General features: G+C 30.3%; 1 protein-coding gene across 1 annotated transcript; it reads left to right on the top strand.

The window, feature by feature from the left end:
• The first annotated feature begins 510 nt into the window (after positions 1-510).
• LOC101506945 (uncharacterized) lies at positions 511-4,737 on the top strand. Its single transcript, XM_027330651.2, has 8 exons — positions 511-897; positions 1,632-1,856; positions 1,960-2,055; positions 2,435-2,522; positions 3,029-3,113; positions 3,262-3,337; positions 3,418-3,507; positions 4,453-4,737. The coding sequence occupies exons 2-8, from the start codon at positions 1,746-1,748 to the stop codon at positions 4,495-4,497; spliced, it is 591 nt and encodes a 196-aa protein (XP_027186452.1). The 5' UTR covers positions 511-897; positions 1,632-1,745; the 3' UTR covers positions 4,498-4,737.
• The last annotated feature ends 10,219 nt before the right edge of the window (positions 4,738-14,956 follow it).

The raw sequence follows: 14,956 nt of genomic DNA on the forward strand, positions 1-14,956 counted from the left end.
GCGGTCGCAGAGGAAGAAGATGGACAATTTCGGGTTTTTCTTCCTTTCTTTTTCTTTCCTTTGTTTTTCCTTTCTTCCTTTTTCCTTCCTTCCTTTATATACTCTTTTCTTTTCCTTTTCCTTCCTTCTAGTTTTCCTTTCTTTTTCCCTCCAAACAAACACATAAATATATAATAAACATAACTTAACAAATATCTCAAAATATCTAGATATTTGTTAAATTACCATTTCACCCGAAACGCATTAAATTCTCCGTAAAGGATTCATCGCAGTTAATTTCAATTTATTTATCGACGAGAAATTTTAATCGGCATTAAAATATCTTTTTGATCGTAAAAACCCCAAAATATTATTAACTTTGCCTAAAAAGCCTCCGAGCCAAAATCCAAAATATACATAAATACATAAAGTGTACTTTAAAATTATGGGTTTAAAATTATGGGTCTTACAATGATTCTCAATGCCCTGCCAAATGTCCCATAGTTAAGAAGAAGTAAACCAACAAAACAATCTTGGCTGCCCTCCAAACAATGGTACAACAAGCATATTAGGATAAGAGGTATACCATTTTGCGAGATTGGAAGGCAACCCAACAGAATCCTCATCCCTCCTTCCAAGTTGTTCCAGATCCATCTCGATCTTCTTCATCTTAAGGATCTTCTCCATCTCTTTCTAAATAGGCTTTATTTACCATTTTTTTCCTATTTCTTTTTGCGTTGACAAAGGGGGGGAATTACTTTAGATTTTCCTATTTACCATTTTTTTCCTATTTCTTTTTGCGTTGACAAAGCGTTCGTCTTTGTGATCTCCTCGTGCCTTCGGGCATCGTTCGTTTCGTCTCCGGTCTACCCTTGCCGCTGTTCTTCAACACCAACAACTGTTCAATCGCAACGCTTGGTAATTTCCTTACTTGACCTATGATATGTGACACTGACATTAGTTTATAATGAATCATGGTTTGTAGGAATAGAAAGGACAAAAGTTGTGTTGTATTGTGATGTAGAATTTACAGAAAATTTCTCAAAAATTTGTGTTGTTGTGCAATTTACTGCATTAAGTCAGTACTTCATAATGCTGCTACCCATGCCCAAAGGTTCATTGAGAGGCTACTATTCAGAATGAGAAGGTTATTTTTCCTTTTCTTTTGGTTCAGGCAAGTTTAAGCAGTATGAAATAATTGTCCCGTTAATTTTTCCCAAGAATCTCAGGTCAAGTAGCATTAAGTTTATATAGGAGATATTTGATTTGCTACCTCTTCTGTTTGGATGTAAAAAATTGTAAATATTTGGTGAAATGTAGGTTGATTATTTATCATTTCTCTATCAATATTTTTAGCCTTTGTTAAACTTGAAATTCGGTCACTCAGGAGACATTTGACATGATAAATTGATGTTTGAGAGTCTTGATCATGAATTAACTCTTTTTTGTGATAGTTTTTCAATATTTTTAACGATTTTTCATGTTTTCATGAACAAGCGCATATGACGACAACTACTAAAAGACATACCATTTTTGTTTTAATTTATTTATATTAATTCTAGCTACAATCACAGTCACAAGACTCACGACATCATGTTTCTAGTTCACATATTGCCCCCTTTTAAACTTGCTAACATCATTTTTTTGTGCAGCATAAGGCACTTGTACTAGAACCAGAAGAACTTGTATCTCTGACATTGAAGTTCTATTGGTCAAAGCAACAAATACTTTCTGTTATAGTTGTATTTCTTCTGGGTCTTGGCTCAATGTTCTATCTCAGTAGGATTGAGCATAAATTGCGCTTGCCTCCTTCTCTTCTTTCCCTTCCTATTCGAGACGCCATACACACGGAGCTTGAGAAGCTTTTCTTGGATAAGGTTTTCTGTTGCTAACATTTTCACTTTCCTTTATGACCTATTTATATGTAATTTATTTGACTTATTTCAGCTGGCTTCATTTTGTTTTTTGTAATCGTGTTAGGTTATTGCAAACTTGGGCCTTTGCACATGTGTTTATGATATCATTTCCATTGAGGGTGGGTTTATCTTCCCTGGTGATGGTGCTCCAACCTATACGGTATGAGTTAATGGGTTGGTTTTGAACTTTCTGTCATGTGATTGGACTTGGATTCTATGTAATGGGACTATGAAGTTGAATGCTGGATTTTAAGTTCAGTGAACTATTTTTCTACTCTTAACTGAATTGTTTAGCTTTATTTTTAAGTTTTTAACTTCATTTGAACTCAAAATTATCACAAATTTGATGCCATGCTATATGTTATAATGAGTTATTTGATGGAATTTTGGGACCTACAAAAAGCATGTGCTTTCTTTTCTTTCTTCATTTACAATTTTCTGATGTACTTGCCTACTTGGCAGTATTTTTTTGTTTGATGGCAGAAGGTTGTGTGATTGTTATTGACTATGCAGTAACTGTATTCTGGAATTTCTGGCAGGTGGTATTTAATTTGATTATGTTTCGTCCAATTATGGGGGAAATTATTACTGCCAAACTTCATTCATCTGATGCTGATGGCTTACGCTGTATGTATTCAATTTTCAGCTGGTTCCTTGATTGTAATTATCTCTTGATAGTTGATATACTAAATTTAGCTCCATATAAGATAGAGTCAGGGTTTTTACACAACCAGTTGATTTAGCCCATCTTGTTGATGTTGACACTTCTTAGGTATCCGTTCTTAATTTAGTTTGTATTCTTCCCAAACAACTGCCTTCTTACCCTGCATTTATTGGAATGTGAGGATTCATTCAAAACTTAACGAGTCAATGTTAGATAGTTTAAACTCAAATCTTATCAAGAGTTTCCAGACAAGAATAGTACGAGCGTGCGACCACACAATTTGAATTGCCGTCAATCTGATTTTTTTGTTGTATTCATGATGTGGCACTGACAATAACCTACTATTTACATCATGTTAGTGTTACAGTGCTATCCAATATCTGCATCCTCTGAAAATATCAGTGATTATCAAAATTTAATGTATTCTAAGATATTCCCTGCTTAGTAATGCTGAATTTGTTATTGACAGTATCCCTTGGATTCTTTGATGACATTTATATTCCTACTCATCACATGCCCAACCCAAGTCACTTTGATCCCATACCAGGAAAAAGGTGATGCCTCTATCCAATTTTACTTTTGGGATGAACTTTGAACATAATACAGAAACATATTCACATATGATCTTTATTTTGTTCATACAATATTCCTTCTCATCATGTATGCTATAACATCATTCTTCTATGTTGGTGAAATTTACAGCAATAAAAGCGTGGTATGGTTTTGGGATTATAAGAAAGAAGAAGGATTATCGTATCCTATTGATAGTTCTGATGAAGTTAGACTCCGTTTCCTTTTATCTCAATTGCATGCTTGGACAACGAAAAGGAAATAAAATTTTGGTTACCAATGTGGCAGATCAAATTCCAAGTTCAAAGTGTGAGTTACCCGCCAATTCCAGTTGAGCAACCAAAAGAATCCAAGCCATTTGCCCCAATGTTGGTTTATGTAAGTATTTATTCTTCTCCATTTTGGGCCTCTACTTTTTTCTTTGCCTTGGTTCATGCATTTCTGTGATTACTTTAAACTACATGACATATATGGCTTTTAGAATTGTAGGTACTGAAAGTATTTATATGTTCACCAATCATGATGTTTATTATGAAATGAAAATAAATGAGATAGAGGAATTTGTAAACATTTTGAAATTGGGTGCTACGAGCTTATTATACTATATTAATTAATCACTATGGTTTTTAGATCGCAAATTCACTATAATTTAAATTTTGGTTTAATCACAGTTTTTACTTTTTTTTTTTTATGTTATATTTAGGATCTTAATAATTTGTTTCAGATGTTATGTTATAGTCTGCCTTTTGTTTTGTCCATCAATGAATAATCGATGATAAATTGCTGTGATCTTCAGGCAAACAGAAATTTTTTCTATCTCTTTTCTTTTTTGGGTGTGTTACCATGAATCTTTTCCATGGTGGGAGTGGATCCTTTCATGCTGGAAAAAAACACGAGGGATCATATTTTAGTCCCCACTATTCTATCCCTCTATTCTCTACACATTCTCTTTTTCTTTGAATTTATTAGATGAGGGGTTGAGGTTCAACCTGCGAAAAATTAATGAGGGGATCCATTCACTTAAGAAATCTATATTTCTTAAAAGATTTCCTTTTCTCATTGTTTCCCCCTTCTATGTTTTTATGTCTGTCATATTTTAAAGCAGTCATAATTATGATCATATATCTATTGAATTGATTATGAACTGAAATCTCATCGGCTGCATTATAAAGAAACGGTTTTTAACTACTTGTCATATCAATATGTTTTGTAATAAAGAAGATATATTAAAATCCTGATAAACAAACAAGCATCATTAAAATAAACAAGCATTTTATATTGATTATATATTGATGGATGATTGCCTTAATGTCTATTTTACAGGGATCATTAGATCAGGATGGTCTGGGCCCTGTTTCTTGGTGGTGACGAATTAATTCCCAGGTTTTATTCATTTTCAAGATTATCTTAGAAGAAATTGGTCTTTTATTTAATAAGTAAAAAATTGAAGAAAATTGGTCGATAGACTTAGCAGGATAAAAGAAATTAATGGTTAGCCCATGTCCCTGGGGACATCTCTTAAAAACCCTGAATGTGATTCGATAAATTCCATTGCTTTGTAAAGTATAGTATTTAGTTTAATGGGATTGTTTGCCTTTCTATTTCTAATTTTCTCTTTTTTGCCTTTCCATATCTACATCATGAAACCATACTTTAAGAAAGGTGTTTGGTATCCATACTTTTGTTACCTATACCTGCCTATTCCTATATATAAAGGGAATACAAGATTTTGCTGTGGTTTTTTCTTTCTGATTTTACCTTTCATTTAAACTACTTCATATACAATTTTATCCTTCTATATTTAATTTATTTTGACTAAAAAACAGTATTCATTTATTCAAATTTGTAGAAATTACATAAATCGAAAACAATACAATTCAAAGTTGTCAAAACAAAAGAGGTTGAATATGCAGACAAATTTATAGTATCCAAGGTATTAGCATGAAACCGTAAAATGTCTACAAATGTGATAAGATCTAAAAATATGACAAAATTGAAGTGCCCAGAATACTCATGCCTCTAGAGATGTAATGTTGAAGACGCCAAAGTCATTTATTAAATATGCATTTAATCAAAGTCGATATGCCAATTTGAACCAAACAAATGCCGCAAAAAAGGAGAAATAAAAAACATTACACTAAAAAAATTAAGGAAAAAAAAATGTGGAAATTACTTAATTATATAAGAGAGAAAAGAACACAAATTTAGAGGGTTGATGTTGGTCCAAAAAGTGAGTGAAAGAAAAAGAAACAAAAGAGAGGCTAAAGGAGGCTGCTGCCACTTAGGAGGGGATTATTTTGATCTAAAAGCATTCCTTCTATATTTAATTGAATAATTAAAAAAATACACCAAGTTTTGGTATAACATTATTTTTTTTTTCAATTTTACTTCTTCATTTATGCTATTTTTGTGTGTCAGGATTCATTATACTTACAACACTCAATTAAATGTATGGTACTCAATCCTGTAGTACTCCCCTTTAGTGAACCTAAGTTCTGGTATACTCCCAAAACAATTTTAATGGTGATTATATAGTGTGTTCTATTAATCTAATTCTCTTGAATTTTGCTTCAAATAGCTTTTTGGAGATAATTTTGCAAGAAATTTGACAACTATCGAACCTTCAATTGTTATTCTAAAATGTGTCTATCCAAAAATATAATACTTATTAATCATGTAATATTTCTCTATTAGAGTAATTGTTACATTGTTATTGGAGTGTAATTTTATAGGAGAAGAAATCAGTTGAAATTAGATGTAGTCCTGGTTTATGCTCCAAAATCAAAACTATTTATAAATTTCAGATACTTTATTTCATACTGCATAAACTTGCCTCAACCAAAAGAAAAGGAAAAATAACCTTCTCATTTTGAATGTCACTTTAACAAAAACAAAAATTGTATTAAAATAAATGTCATTTATAATTTTCAGTGTGACTTTAATTATTTTTTTCTCTGTTATTCTTCAATGATTATTATATTCACAACTTCTAAAATATTATTATACTTTACATTGATAATAGTGATAAATTTACAAATAAATATGATGAGTAATTTGATAAAATAATTTTTTTTTCTTTCTAATTATTATATTTTTTAATAATAAATTATTCCATCCGACTCACAATGAGTGTATTCACATCATTAAATTACTTGAGTGTATTCACATCATTAAAGTACTTGAGTGTATTAAGAATACATAATGTAATATGGTTTCGATTTTGGAGCATACCTTGAAACGACATTTGATAAGATCAATTTCAAATTATTTCTCCTCATATGAAATTATGATCCAATAACAACGTAGCAATGACAAATATTGCAGTTATTAAGTATTACACAATGGAGGAAATTTTTGCATAAATGAATTTTGGAATATCAGTTGAAGGTTCGTTAGTTGTCAAAATTCTTGCAAAATTATTCTAAAAAATCTATTTAAAGCTAAATTCAAGTGAATGAGATTAATTGAACAAAGTTGAAAATACTACATAAATAATAATCACTACTATGACATTTAACATAATCATTATACAAAAATAACATGAATCTTCATTTTTAGGAATAAAGTCTAATCTATAAGCGATCTTTGCCATTTTTAACTAATAATTTCTTTTTTGTTAATCCATAATTTGTGATCGGTCTTTTAAAATATTATTGAAATTATACGTTCAGTCTTGCTACTTTAAGAGCACATTCAAGTGATATATAGAAATATATATATTGTCTCGTATTTTCTTTTCTCTAAAATTAAAACTAAGATCAAATATATATTATAAACTTCAATCGTGGTGTAATAATTTAGTTGTTCAAGAACTCAATCACAAATTTTCTTAACAATGTTAAATAAAATTATACTGTGTAATCTATAGAAATGCTTCTTCACGAATTATACCAAAAATTCCAACGTTGGCCAGAAAAGGTATATTTTGTGCAAACTTACATGGATGATTGGATATTAGTTATTCGGAAACTATATATGTCACACATTATTTTCATAAATAATTATTAAGAACAATTCATTCGTTGAGCAAGGGATGTTTTAATTTTAATTTTTTAATTATTTAAAAATATATCACATATGATCTTTATAAACAATAATTTTTAAAAAATTATTATTTGAGTAATCGTTGTTAACGTTAAATTTTTTAGAATTTAACAAGAATAAATAAAGAATCATATAATACTATATAAAATAAGCAAGCCAACAAAATTTTTAAACAAAATTCTAAAATTGCTATTTTTTTCTCATATTGTTGACAGTTTGGAAAAAGCTCAAAATCTGGAAAGAAAAGTATCTTTCTAGTGTTGGTTGAGGTGTTCTCATCAAAACAATTATACAAGCTATCTTTACCAACATGATGGGTTGTTTTCTTTTGCCTAAAGGTATTTGTAGAAGGTTGGACATTTAATCAAGCATGTGTTGTATAATGATGAGGCGGTGTGGATTGAAGATATACCCACCTTCCTAATTCCTGTTTGTACTCTCGATCTAGGCCCTGTTAGGCCTTAGTTCATTGTTTTTTTTTCTTTAAAATGAAGTATTTAAAAAAAAAAAAAAACTTCAACAAAAATTGTAGGAAATGACAAGCCAAAAAAATTCTAAGCATTTCAATTCCAAAGTTCAAGTGTTCAATAAAAAATATCATAATAACTTACCAAAAGCAAATGTTTTGTCAAACAATCTTGGCGACAATCAGGTGCAACCCAAAGGAAAAATCTTAAATTCTATTACATATTTATTTATTAAAGAAGTTATGGATATTTGAATTTATGGGATAATAGTTTCTAGGCGGTAATCGTGAGCCACATCGAAAGAGATATGGATAATGAACATTTGTTGTTTAGCAGTTGTTAATCAATATAATTTGTTTATATCTTCCAACACTTTTCGGGTGAAGAGATGCAATATGCGGTATATATAATATATTGGAGATTATGTAATATATTTTGAGTGATGATTAAATAGAGTTCTCATTATTGTGAAAGAGACAAATGATATTCTCTTACATTTGAGTCAATATCAATTAATTAAATATTTAATTTATTGTCCTATTATAATCTATTTAAGTTTATTATTTGTTTATACTAACAAACATGGCTTGTTAGTCGAGATCGGCGAACAACCGAATTTAGGGTCAGTCAAAATAAGGTTAGGCAAAGGAAAAACAACTACCAATGAGTCAATCAAATTTTTTTCAGAGGCTTCCACATGAGCTTTAACTTTCTTTAGAGTATTGACTTTAATCAAAATGTTGACTTTCTTCAAATCGTTGACTTTCATTAGAGCATGTATTATAAATCAGAGGCAAATGAATACATGTACTTAAAAGTGAATATCAAAAGATTTCATCACAATATTGACTTTCTTATGAGAATTGAATTTCTTCAAAGCGTTGACTTTAATTAGAGCATACATTATAAATTAGAGACAAACGAACATGTGCTTGAGGGGATTATAAGAGGCTTTCATCAAAGCATTGACTTTCTTCAGAGCATTGACTTTCATCATAAGCATACAAGCATGTGATTTATGTGATTATCAGAGACAAACAATCATCTGTTTGTCAAGATTATCAGAGGCAGACGGACATATGAAGATTGTAGTCAACAGAGGCAAGCGAATGAGATGCATACACTCGTCAAGGTTGTAGTCATGGAGGCCTAAACTTGTATATGTGTCATAAAAAGATGTCTCAATAACAAAAAAAAATAATTGAATTTTTTTTTTGAAAAAAAATATTTAATTTAATTTAAAATAAAAAAAAAACACTGTTCACCCTTAAATATGTTAAACAGTACATATGTGTCAAATATTGTGTCACAATTTGTATTCAAATAACATGTTTAATTAGTCCTTTATTTAATTTAGTTGTAAGAATTTCGTCTTTTATCTTTTTTCGTCCTAAATTGATCCTTTATTTTTAAAACTTGTACAAATTGGTCTTTTATTTTATTTTAAAAAATATTCACATGTGTCATTCCACATCAGATAATTTTTTAATAATTTTTTTAAAATAACAATTTTACTACCCATACCCTATAAATTTTTTATAAAATTAAAATATAAAAAATGCATTCATTATTTGCCTCATTCTTAAACCCTATATTTTTTTTTTATCATTCTCTCTTCATCACCATCACTCACTTCATAATATTTCACATCCATATCACATATTCATAACTCACACATCATAATTCATACTTATACATAACTCACACATCATAGTTCATACTTATTCATAACTCACACCCCTCGTTCATAACTTATATCCTATAAGTCTCCTCTTCATATTGTGGTTTAAGCCACCAACAATGTATGTTTACTTATCTGCATTTTAATTCGTATTTTTTTTTCAAAAATAAATTTTTTACATGATCTGAGTTCACGTACATTGTAAATAATACATTGTATGAAAACTTAAATCAGGTATCCTTACGTGATTTGTGTTCACGTACGTAATATAATTTAAGAAAGTACATTCGGTACACAAATACAATTCACGTACACCTATGTTAATTGAGTTATCGTATGACATAAAATTTAAGTATTTACAAATGCTACGTGAATACAATTCACGTAAATGTCAATGTAGTTCACGTACATGGAAAATTTTATAATGACCAGAGGCAATATATACGTGAACTAAGATAACGTACACCTACGTGATCTAATGGTGAACCAAGAATGGTTTGGACATGGCCGTATTGACGCAATACCCTTTCTGGTAGATGAGCATACATCTTTGGACCCCACCGTATCCATCATCAAAATAAAGAAGCCTTTTAAAACGACCATCTCACTCTATCCTCTTCATATGGTGTCCAACATATCTGATCAATATCGATCTCATAAAAGTTTTCCTAAATGGAAGAACCAAACCCTTATCCCTCTTCGGCTTCCATCAAAGTGATATGAGTTTGTCCTTAACATATCTAGGAGAAGGTCTACAACAATCTACACATAAAGTCGGGAAATGTTAAAAAATCCAAGCCTGAATATATATAATAACATATCACTAGTTTATAATTAATAATAGAATTTATCAACACAACAAACAAACATTGAGCTTACTTGTAAAAGTGTTAGATACCCAAAAATTGTTTTGGTGTAATGCATATTGCCTTCACAGATATTTTCATATAAGTAAGCAAGAGCAGCAACACCCCATGTGTATCCCCACATGAGTTGAAGTATCGGTAGCACTCTAGGTAGGCAACACTAACAACGAATGCACTTTTGCCTCTAAAAAGGATGCAACCAACCAAGAATAGTAGAAATACCCTCGTAGCCATCTCTCATAGCTAGTCATGACAACATTGATTGTATACTTCAACTAGCCAACTATATTGAATTATGGTTGTTCAGGTGACATTAAATTCAGCATGAGCATAAGCCTCGGTAACTCCAAACAGTTCAACTAATACCTTTGCACCCTCATATTTGTTAAATACATTGACAATAAGAATGTTCAAGTGATGTGTATATATGCCGAAGAGAGGAAATATCATCAAATGTAATCGCCATATCCCTAATCAGAAGATGGAAGTTGTTGGTGTTTCAATGCCACCTCTTTATGAAAGCATATATGATCCCATCATCAAATGTAATTGTCATCTCCCCAATCAAAAGATGGAAGTTGTTGCTGTATCAATGTTGTCTCTCTACGAAAGTAGATATGATCGTTACAATATTTTAGCAATGGATATAACTTGAATTCTTAACCAACTAATCCACCTCTTCATGTTCAATGACAACTTCTTTCAATTTTTTACATTGCTAAATAACCTTAGCTCACCATTATGTTGAAATAAATGAGGGGGAAAATGTAAGTTAAAACACATTATGACAATAACTATTACAAATTTAATATGATAGAGAAAATTACACTCTATCCCAAATTGGAGTGGCCACATGATCACCAAATGTTCTAAGGACAGATGTGTCAACAAGACCACTAGGATATCCATTAGTCTATGAAGGTTGATCCATCTGCCCTGGTTGAGCCTCATGTTGTGTTTGCTCTTCTTGTTGGGTCTGCTGCTCATGTTAGGCATGTTGCTCTTATTCTGCTCATTGTTGTTGTTGCAATCGTCGATGTTCTCGTTGTGCTCGCCTCTCCCGTTGCACTTCATGCCGCTCTTTAAGATGTTGAACTCGTGTAGAAGCAGTTGGTCTAACACAACGACCTTAATTATTATCAGTATCATTGATTATAAGGACCCTAATTATTATCAGTATCATTAATTATAACTCGATCTACTCTATCAATAAACATAGCGCATACGATTTCTGCATAATCATAAGCAAAATCAAACACACTCAAAATGCAGCATACGTAGACTCAATTCACGTATCATATGTATACTCAATTAACGTATCATATGCAAACTCATACGTATAGGGGTTTTAATATCACATATGTTCAATTTTAATCATTCACACAATCTTAATTCACTTATTATACGCAAACTCAGTATGCGTATGTGTATGTTATTTTAATTCACGTTACATAACTTTTATTTATGTGTGCGTTAACTCAATTTATGTAAGCATATACAAATTTAAATAACATAAATCCCTAACCCGAAATGCTTTTTTGAAACACTCAAAATCACAAATGTTGTTCCTTCCTAGTAATCATGTTGACAAAATCAGTTTCGTTATCACTAAAAACCTATTCAAACAACAATTCCTAAGGTAGAAGATTGAAACAACAATTCATAAGGTAGATTATGAATATAAGGAATGAACGGTTCAAAAATTTGAATGCTACTTCTGTTTTAATGATAAGAACAATTTGGCCTTTTTGGATTTGAGAACATAAAAAAATGCAGATTTGGGAACACAAAATGCAAATTGGGAAGGAAATGTATTCTCTAATTGACCAACTTGGGAGTTACCAACGGAAGCAACAACAACAATATTGTCAAACGCAAAAATTGTTTCCTTTTCTTCACCATACCAATTTAAAATCCACGCATTACCATTTTTCATATTTGGGTCAAATGCAAAAAGAAAACGAAATTGCTATTTTGTAGTTTTCATAACACCACGAACTGAGTAGATCCCATAACTCATCAATCCTTCCATTTGTTGGATTTGAAGATGAGTCTCAATATTGTGAAGTTAACAAATGAAAAAATGATTTTTTTTTGTACATTCTGAAACCAGAATGAGAGAGGGATGGCATATGAGTTACCAAATTCAATATTCTGCATTTTTTTGTAATGTGATTTGGTTTTCGATGAATTTGGTAAATTTAGGGTTTATTTTTTAATTTGAGAATCTTTTTTTTTTTTATGAAGATGACGATAAAGATTATTGTGAAGGTGATGAAGATGAAAAAATATATAAATTTTTATTTTTAAAAAGTTATTTAAAAACATTTATTAAAAATTATCAGATGTGACCTAACACATCACCTGATTTGAACACATCAACATTTTAAAAACAAAATAAAGGACCAATTAGTTCAAGTTTTAAATATAAAAGATCAATTTGAAACAGAACAAATATAAATGACCTCAAATATAAAAGAATCTTTCACTAATGACGACGAAAATAATGAAGAAAAGTTGAAACTCTAGCCAATATAAATCGACAAATTTTAGAGACGAGATTTGTGACGGATTTAGGCGTTTATCCAACAATGAATGAAGGAAACCAATCACACATCCAACAATGACGATTAATTTTCAGCAAGATAATTTATAAGAGTTGCGAAGAAGAAAAAACACTACAAAATATTATGCTAAACTATCTTCTGACCTTTTTGTATATTACAAAAAAGCATATAACAATCACACATAATAAATCTTAATAATAATAATAATAATAATAATAATAATAATAATAATAATAATAATAATAACAACAACAATAATGAAATAAATAGAATTTTCTAATCAAAATAAGTGTTATAATATTTTGTGTTTATCCAGTAATAGCATTTTTATCATTTGTACATTTATTTAATATAATAATTGTTGTTGAAAAGAAAACATAAGAACAATATTCTAGAACATTATTTTTTCTTGTGTGTTGGTCAGTGGCTCACTTATACTATGAGTGGCTCACACAAATAATTTTTAAAAAATCTCATCAATGTTTAAGAAAGAGTAGTTGAATTATGCGTCTTGGTTTAAGACTTTTAAATGACTTTAAGTGTTGAATTTATTTATTTAAGTGAGTGAGTTTATGCTTAAATTAAATAAATCAACTGGTTAGTTGTTTTCTTATGAACTTTTTTAATTTTATGTTTTTGATTTGGTTAATTGTATGCTTATGAGTTAGTTAAATGTATGTATTTTTTTCTTATGTTTTTTTTTATAGTAAATTAACTTCATTCAAAGACAAATATAGTGTTACAACCAACATGGGGTAAACTGTGTTGGGACATTCTTGTTAACCACAAAATGATCGACAACGAACTCTAGAAAGAGGATTGAATAGCATTTGATACTTTTGAAAAATCATTTGAGTTGCACACCAGAAAATGAAAAACTTTTAATACAATTGACTCGAGTATTAAATGTATTTGATATTCGTATTGATTCGTTGGTGATTTTTGAAATAAACAACACAAATCAAATAGATATTAATATAAGAAAACATAAAATGTGATTGAGGTTGTTTTGAAAAAAAAATTGATACTTCAATCAAATATGACAAAGATAGATCTCGTACAAGTGTTGAGACAAAATCCCAAATTAATATTTTGATGAAAACAAAGGTTAAATAAGACTCTAATTACGTTTCTAAATGATGTGCTAATTTAGCATGTGCTTTTGAGTATAACAATCCAAGATAGGTAATAAGCAATGCAAACAAAATTAGTTTAAGGAAAAAGCAAAAAATGAACAAACATAACTAAAAATGTTCTTCACTATACTCTGGAAAACCAATAACGTTCTCCACGTTTTTCATTTTCAACAATAATGCTTAAATCATCCTTTAATGAAAGGAAAGCTCATGTAATTTGTAACACCCCGATTTTCAAAGCCAGGGTGTATTTTTTTTTTCAAAAGAGATTAAAATAAAACAGAGAAAAACAAATAAGGAAATACCTTTGGATAAATAATTGAGTCATTGTAATTTACAAGCAGCGGAAAAGTTTCTCAAAATACGAATCCAAAGTATTTACACTTCAAAAGGTGGTACATAGACCCCATCATAAATAACATGTCAAACAGACAATATTAGTATAGGTACAGTTTTCCGAATTAAAATACTACAACCCAAAAAGAAGGACGTCTAGTCCCTATACATCAACCAAATATGATCATCCTACCAAAAAACTATACACCCTGAGTGATCTCCACGCGCCCCGTGAGATCCTCCTACATAGTTCCAGTCAAGCATTCCCATCTACATTCCCATCCGTAGGGTATGAACCGGTAGGATCTTCCTGACTCTCATATGAGGGCAAAGCCCAGATTTCCACAATAGTTGTAAAGGGTTACCAACCGAAATTAACAGATAAAACATAACATTTAAGTTTTAAATGCACAAAATAACCTTTCAACTAAGCATGCACCTTAAAAGGATTTCTCATATGCTAAAAGTTCATATAATGCTTGCCAATTAAAAATGAAATCAAAATAAAGTTCTCAAACCATCAAGTAATACATAACTGACCAAAGCATTGATAAATCAATTGAGCAATCGATTATCTAACTCAAAATAAGGATTTCTACTGAGCCAATCGATTGCCAAATCGATTTGGTCAGTTTTGCTGAGTTCCTGTGTTACCAAATCGATTGCCAAATCGATTTTGTCAGTTTTGCTGAGTTCCTGTGTTAAGGCCAATCGATTTCCAAATCGATTT

This window comes from Cicer arietinum, chromosome 6, assembly GCF_000331145.2.
Source record: "Cicer arietinum cultivar CDC Frontier isolate Library 1 chromosome 6, Cicar.CDCFrontier_v2.0, whole genome shotgun sequence".
Taxonomy (NCBI): Eukaryota; Viridiplantae; Streptophyta; class Magnoliopsida; order Fabales; family Fabaceae; genus Cicer; species Cicer arietinum.